The sequence below is a fragment of the Sapajus apella genome, unplaced genomic scaffold, assembly GCF_009761245.1.
Source record: "Sapajus apella isolate SASKATOON/1434 unplaced genomic scaffold, GSC_monkey_1.0 scaffold136, whole genome shotgun sequence".
Classification (NCBI taxonomy): domain Eukaryota; kingdom Metazoa; phylum Chordata; class Mammalia; order Primates; family Cebidae; genus Sapajus; species Sapajus apella.
Window position 1 is genome coordinate 1,257,340 of NW_022437076.1, and position 6,809 is coordinate 1,264,148.

Below are 6,809 nucleotides of genomic sequence, written 5' to 3' on the forward strand. Positions count from 1 at the left end.
CCCGCCCGCACCACCGCCGAGTCCTCCCCGCCCGCACCACCGCCGAGTCCTCCCGCCCGCACCACCGTGGAGTCCTCCCGGCCTGGACCACTGCCGAGTCCTCCCGCCTGTACCACCGCTGAGTCCTCCCACCTTGCCCGAGTTCTGCCTAGGGTTTCTGCAGATGGAGTTTCCAACCCCTGTGCTTCTCAGACACCAGGCTACGGGGGTGTGTTCTTCCACGTGTGCTGGTGTCCACCGAGAAGCAAATGCCTTGGCACAGCAGGCAGGTCCGCACTAAGAAGCCAGGCCACTTCACAGCTCCCATCCCAGCAATTTAACTCATGTCCAGCTTTCCATTTCTCAGCACAGACAGGTCTTACTTGCCTAGGGGAGCTTCGATGTACACAGGCACTGTACACCCATGAGAGTTCTAACTTGTGCATGAAACAGCGACTTACACGGGTTCACAAATTTAAGAACGATATACCTATGATTCTACAGGTAAAAAACCCTCAGAAAGACACACCTACTCAAGTGGCAGAAGGTGGATTGGGGGTTCCCTGCAGCTGGGGTTTATGGGTAGAGACTGACCCAAGGAACCTACATAGTGACGAAAATGTTCTGTATCTTATCTGTGATGGTGGTGATTACATGGGCACATACATTACTCAACTGTAAACCTAAAATGCATGCATTTTTTTTTTTTTTTTTTTTGAGACGGAGTTTCACTCATGTTACCCAGGCTGGAGTGCAATGGCGCGATCTCGGCTCACCGCAACCTCCGCCTCCTGGGTTCAGGCAATTCTCCTGCCTCAGCCTCCTGAGTAGCTGGGATTACAGGCACGCACCACCATGCCCAGCTAATTTTTTGTATTATTAGTAGAGACGGGGTTTCACCATGTTGACCAGGATGGTCTCGATCTCTTGACCTCGTGATCCACCCGCCTCGGCCTCCCAAAGTGCTGAGATTACAGGCTTGAGCCACTGCGCCCGGCCAAATGCATGCATTTTATAACATAAATTATGTTCAATAAAGTTGAAGCTTAAAGCTTTCAAAAATGATTGTGGCCAGGCATGATGGCTCATGCCTGTAATCCCATCACTTTGGGAGGCCAAGGTGGGCGGATTACTTAAGCCCTTGAGCTCAGGACCAGTCAGGAAACACGGCAAAACCCCATCTCTACTAAAAATACAAAAATCAGCCGAGCCGGATGTGGAGGTGTGTGTCTATAGTCCCAGCTGCTCGGGAGGTTGAGGTGGGAGGATCACTTGAACGCGGGAAGTGGAGGTTGCAGTGAGCTGAGATTGCACCACTGCACTCCAGCCTGGGTGACAGAGAGAGACTCAGTCTCAAAAAAACTGACAGCCGCACCTGGCACAGCTTCAGGCTGAGACGGGAGCCGTGGCATGGCAGAGCAGGACTGTGGGCCGACAGCGCGCCCTGGATGGCGTGGACACGGCAGATGGAATAAGGGCAAAGTGCCCTCCATGTGCCAGCATCTTGGTCCTGCTGTGAACAGGAACGTAAGTGGCAGAGGCAGCAGGCGACTCCATCCATACTGGGCGGGGGTTTTGAGATGCAGGAAGCTCACTGGTAAGAGAGGCCTTACGAGGGGGACCTGACTTACTCCAGGATGTCTGCCCTTCCTGTTTTGTGATTCCTTATCTGTGTGCATTCAAACAGCACCGCATACAGTGCATGGCCAGAGCTAAGAAAACAGCCACCCAAGACAGGTGTCCGGTTACATCAGTCTCCGGCTCCTTCCCACCCTCCCCCTGCCTTGTCTTTTCACCGCAATCTACAAAGCTGAGCAAATCAGAAGATGCGTCCTCATCTCAAAAAATCCAGGCCTGAATGGGGACGTATTCCAGTATTTACGACAAGAAGAGCTTCTCAGCCAGGAGCAGTGGCTCACATCTATAATATCAGCACTTTGGGAGGCCAAGGCGGGTGGATCATGAGGTCAGGAGTTTAAGACCAGCCTGGCCAGCATAGCAAAACCATGTCTCTACTAAAAACTACAAAAATTAGCCGGGGGCCGGGCGTGGTGGCTCACACCTGTAATCCCAGCACTTTGGGAAGCCGAGGCAGGTGGATCACGAGGTCAAGAGATTGAGACCATCCTGGTCAACATGGTGAAACCCCATCTCTACTAAAAATACAAAAAATTAGCTGGGCATGGTGGCGTGTGCCTGTAATCCCAGCCACTGAGGAGACTGAGGCAGGAGAATTGCCTGAACCCCGGAGGTGGAGGTTGCGGTGAGCTGAGATCGCGCCATTGCACTCCAGCCTGGGTAACAAGAGCGAAACTCCGTCTCAAAAAAAAAAAAAAAAAAATTAGCTGGGCATGGTGGTGGGCGCCTGTAATCCCAGCTATTCGGGAGGCTGAGGCAGGAAAACTGCTTGAACCCGGGAGGTGGAGGATGCAGTGAGCTGAGATCATGCCACTGCACTCCAGCCTGATGACAGAGTGACACTCCGTCTCAAAACAAAAAAAAAAGATGTCAGCCACCTACAGAGAAGGGGCCCAGCGAGGCTTGTCACCATGCGACTGACCTGTCTGCACTAACGAAGATGATCTCGAAGTTCTGGCCGGCCTCCTTGATCTTCCGGTAGGATTCCACGAGCACCCGGGTGAGGCTTCGGCAGGGCGGACACTGAAAGGCAGGACGGTGAGACCCGCTGTGATGCCCCTTCTGCACGTCCCACCACTAACCATCGGAGGCCAGGGGAGCAGGACGAGCAGGATTGGGACAGCAATATCCCATTCACGAGAGGGGTGGACGTGAGACATGCTATCTGGAGGCTGAGGCAGGAAGATGGCTCGAGCCTCAGCGTGTGAGGCCAGCCTGGGCAACAGAGCAAGACCTAGTCTCTTGAATGAATGAAAGTGAACGATGAGACAAAAATAAACATGCCTCTCTTAAAGGTGAGCATCCAGCGCAAGTGCCCACACTGTCCCTGTGCAGTGTGAGCAGGCAGCAGCCAGCATGGACTCATCTGCATGGATTAAAAGGAATATCCAGGCCAGGCGCGGCGGCCAACGTCTGTAACCCCAGCACTCTGGGAGGCTGAGGTGGGGGGATCACTTGAGGTCAGGAGCTCGAGACCAGCCTGGCCAACATGGTAAAACCCTGTCTCTACTAAAAATGCAAAAATTAGCTGGGCTTGGCAGTATGTGCCTATAGTCCCAACTCCTTGAAAAGCTGAGGCTGGAGAATTACTTGAACCCGGGAGGTGGAGGGTGCAGATGATGCACGTGGGTGCATCATCACATGGAGCCAAGATTACGCCACTGCACTCCAGCCTGGGTGACACAGCAAGACACTGTCTCAAAAAAAAAAAAAAAAAAAGGGGGTGGGCATGGTGGCTCACACCTGTAATCTCAGCACTTTGGGAGGCCAAGGCAGGCGGATCATTTGAGGTCAGGGTTCCAGACCAGCCTGGCCAACATGGTAAAACTCTGTCTCTACTAAAAATACAAAATTAGCTGGGTGTGGCGCACATGCCTGTAATGCTAGCTACTGGGGAGGCTGATGCAGGAGAATCGCTTGAACCCAGGAGGTGGAGGATGCAGTGAGCTGAGATTGCACCACTGCACTCCAGCCTGGGCGACAGAGCGAGACCCTGTCTCAGGAAAAAAAAAAAGTGGACTATTGTTATAGACCCGTCTAAAGAAGTCATTTATTGCTGCTTTTTTCATTCATAATCATAAACACTTATTGCCAAGCAGGCCTCGGGCACAGGAAAAGCTGGAAACTCCTGTCTGGCCATCTCACCCCCAGAGGCCAGCCACAGCTGGGCTTGCTGGCCACCTCACCGCTTCCTTCTGTCCGAAAGAAAGGGGGGCCAAACGCTCACCCAGTGTGCAGAGAAGTAGACGCCCACGTGGGAGCCCTCCAGGCTGCTGCTCTCCAGGGACTGCCCGCTACTTCTCAGCAAGGGCCCAGCAATGACCTCCCTGAACGGTTTAGGGCCCCAGGGGAACTCCAGACCTGAAACAGAAAACAGACGGTGAGTGGTTACGACTCTCCGTGATGGCCTAGGAACCAGGAGGCCTCAGCGCAGCGGGCATGACAACATCATCATCACGGGGAATTTGTTCACACGTCCACAGGCTCTGCAGCTGACACAGGAATCAAAGCAGAACCACCACCTGCCCTCCAGGCAACGCTTCCCAAACCCGGATGGTCACTGTCTTCTGGGGGCTTCTGAGAAGTCTGCATGCCCAGGTCACATCCGGAGGCTGGAGAGCCAGGAGCAATGCAGCGATGTCTGTGCGAAGCCAAACAGGCTCCGCAGTCACTCTGATGGCGAGCTCGGTGTGGACACTGCCCCAGTGTCCACCTGATACCCAGGACTGTGGATTCAATCCCAGCCATCCCGTCTTGGTAGTCACCAGCTGGGGGAATTTAAAATGCAAGGGTCCTGGGCCCCAACCTGAGATTCTGATTTGATGGCTCTCGACGGGGCTGAGGGAACCAAGTGAGAATTTAAGTCTAATAAAAGAAAAGAGTAAAGCCCACCCAGCCCAGATGCTCCACGTTCTGACGGCAGCTAAGCTCCAGGCGGGGAGACTGAATAACATGCCCCCTACTCAACTCAACAGTGTCTTCTCACCTCATGGTCCAAGGACCACTGCAAGGAGAGCACAGCCTGGCTGAACATGCAGGTGGTCAGGCCTCCTGGAAACAAGCAGAATCCACCACCCTCTGGAGGTTGGGCTCAGGAGTCCACACCAGGCCAGGCTCCCCAGCTGCCCCCAGAATCCCAGCACTTGGGAGGCTGAGGCGGGTGGATTGCTAGTGCTGAAAACTTAGGCTGACCCTGTCTCTACAAATAATGAAAACCCAGCTGATGTGGCGGTGCACACCTGTAGTCCCAGTCACGTGGGAGGATCAGGTGAGCCCGGGAGGTTGAGGCTGCAGTGAGCTGTGATCACACCACAGCACTTGGCCTGGAAGAGACAGAGATACTGTCTCCAAACAAAGGAAAAGGTTCGTGTTTGCCTCCACCATGCCCTGGTTTTTACTGAGGGCAATTCTTTGAAGTAGGTGACTTTTTAAACTTTATTTTATTTATTTATTTAGAGACAGAGTCTCGCTCTGTCGTCCAGGCTGGAGTGCAGTGGCGTGATCATAGCTCACGGCAACCTCCGCCTCCCGGGTTCAAGCGATTCTCCCACCTCAGCCTCCCGAGTAGCTGAGGCTGCAGGCGTCCGCCAACACACTGGCTAATTTTTCTATTTTTAGTAGAAACGGGGTTTCTCCATGTTGGTCAGGCTGGTCTTGAACTCCTCCTGACCTCGTGATTCGCCCGCCTCAGCCTCCCAAAGTGCTGGGATTACAAGTGTGAGCCACTGCACCAGGCTTTTTTTTTTTTTTTCTCGAGACGGAGTCCCACTCTGTTGCTCAGGCTGGAGTGCAGTGGCACGATCTTGGCTCACTGCAACCTCCACCTCCGAGGTTGAAGCGATTCTCCTGCCTCAGCCTCCTGAGTAGCTGGGATTACAGGCACCCACCATCATGCCTGGCTACTTTTTTTTTGTAATTTTAGTAGAGACAGGGTTTTACCATATTAGTTAGGCTGGTCTCAAACTCCTGACCTCAGGTGATGAGCTTTGGCCTCCCAAAGTGCTGGGATTACAGGCGTGCACCACCACGCCTGGTCTTTAGTGACATCTGAACTGGGAAAAACGTGTGAGCAGTCTTGAATGTTCTCACTGAATGGATAAGGGAGGTAAGGAGATTCACAGCCCTGCCCTCACTCCAGTGCAGGAGGGAAAGCAGCCACGTGGACAGCCTTGAGTGGGACTGGAGGAGCAGCTCCATGGGCGGCCAGCGAGACTATGGCCTGCAGGGCCGGCAGCTCTAGGCATCAGGCACGCTCACCACCAAGCCGGGAGAGCGAGGCAGGCACTGGGACTTTGCTGTGTAACATTTTAAGGAGGAAAAACCCCACTCAGCCTGCCTCTAGCTGTGAAGGGGCCGCTGCCATGGAAGCAGCGCTAGAAGCCGGGATCTGAGCTCTCCCACGGCCTTTCCTCTCCCACTCTCCCACGGCCTCCTCGGGCCTCCGAGCCTTGCTCCTTTTTGTGGATTCCATCTCTTTTGTCCCGTGAATTGAAGCCCCGAGGAGGGACATTCCTATCCCTGTAAAAATCTTCTAACCATGGAGGATACTGTAATTTCACCAGGACGATACTCTCTAGCCACGCACACCCACGTACGTATGTTTCACAAGTGCTCTCTACAAGTGGGGCAGAGACTGGGGCGTGGGGAGGGGCCGGGTCAGGAGAGGACCCCACACAGGATTAGGGGAGGGGCGTGGGGGAGGGGCGGGGTCTGGTAAGAACCCCACGCAGGGTTTAGGGGAGGGATGTGAGGGAAGGGCAGGGTCAGGAGAGGACTCCACGCAGGGATTAGGGGAGGGGCGCGGGAGAGGCGCGGTCACGGGAGGCCCACCCGCTCATGCCGAGGTCTTACCTTCCGGGTCGTCCCGGATCACCAACAGCCCGTTCCTGCACACGACCTTCCCGGTGGTGGCATCTAGGAATATTAGCGATGGAATGTTGGAAATTCGGTATTTGTTCCAGAGTTTGAGCTGCAGGAAAAAAACCAAAAGAAGGTGGTTAAGTCCAAACCAGATTCCCTGCAGAGTTCTTTAGAGCCTCTTAGGCCTGGAGGCTAGATGAACGGGCAAGCCTCAAAGCAAACAGAAAAGAATAATCGGTTCTACACAGGGCTGCTGGGCAAACGGGCACGGTCACTGCAACGCCGCTGGCCCCCGTGGTCTGGGACAGTGCGGGGACTCCACAGCAGAACTG

The 6,809-nt window shown here is 54.3% G+C and overlaps 1 protein-coding gene across 1 annotated transcript in view; it reads right to left on the bottom strand.

The window, feature by feature from the left end:
- NXN (nucleoredoxin) overlaps nt 1-6,809 on the bottom strand; it is a 160,173-nt gene that overhangs the window by 25,132 nt on the left and 128,232 nt on the right. The window contains exons 2-4 of the mRNA XM_032263459.1: nt 6,469-6,586; nt 3,845-3,978; nt 2,540-2,640 (exon numbers count right to left, since the gene is read on the bottom strand). Of these exons, the coding sequence (XP_032119350.1) occupies nt 2,540-2,640; nt 3,845-3,978; nt 6,469-6,586 (353 nt within the window). The remainder of the gene's footprint in view (nt 1-2,539; nt 2,641-3,844; nt 3,979-6,468; nt 6,587-6,809) is intronic.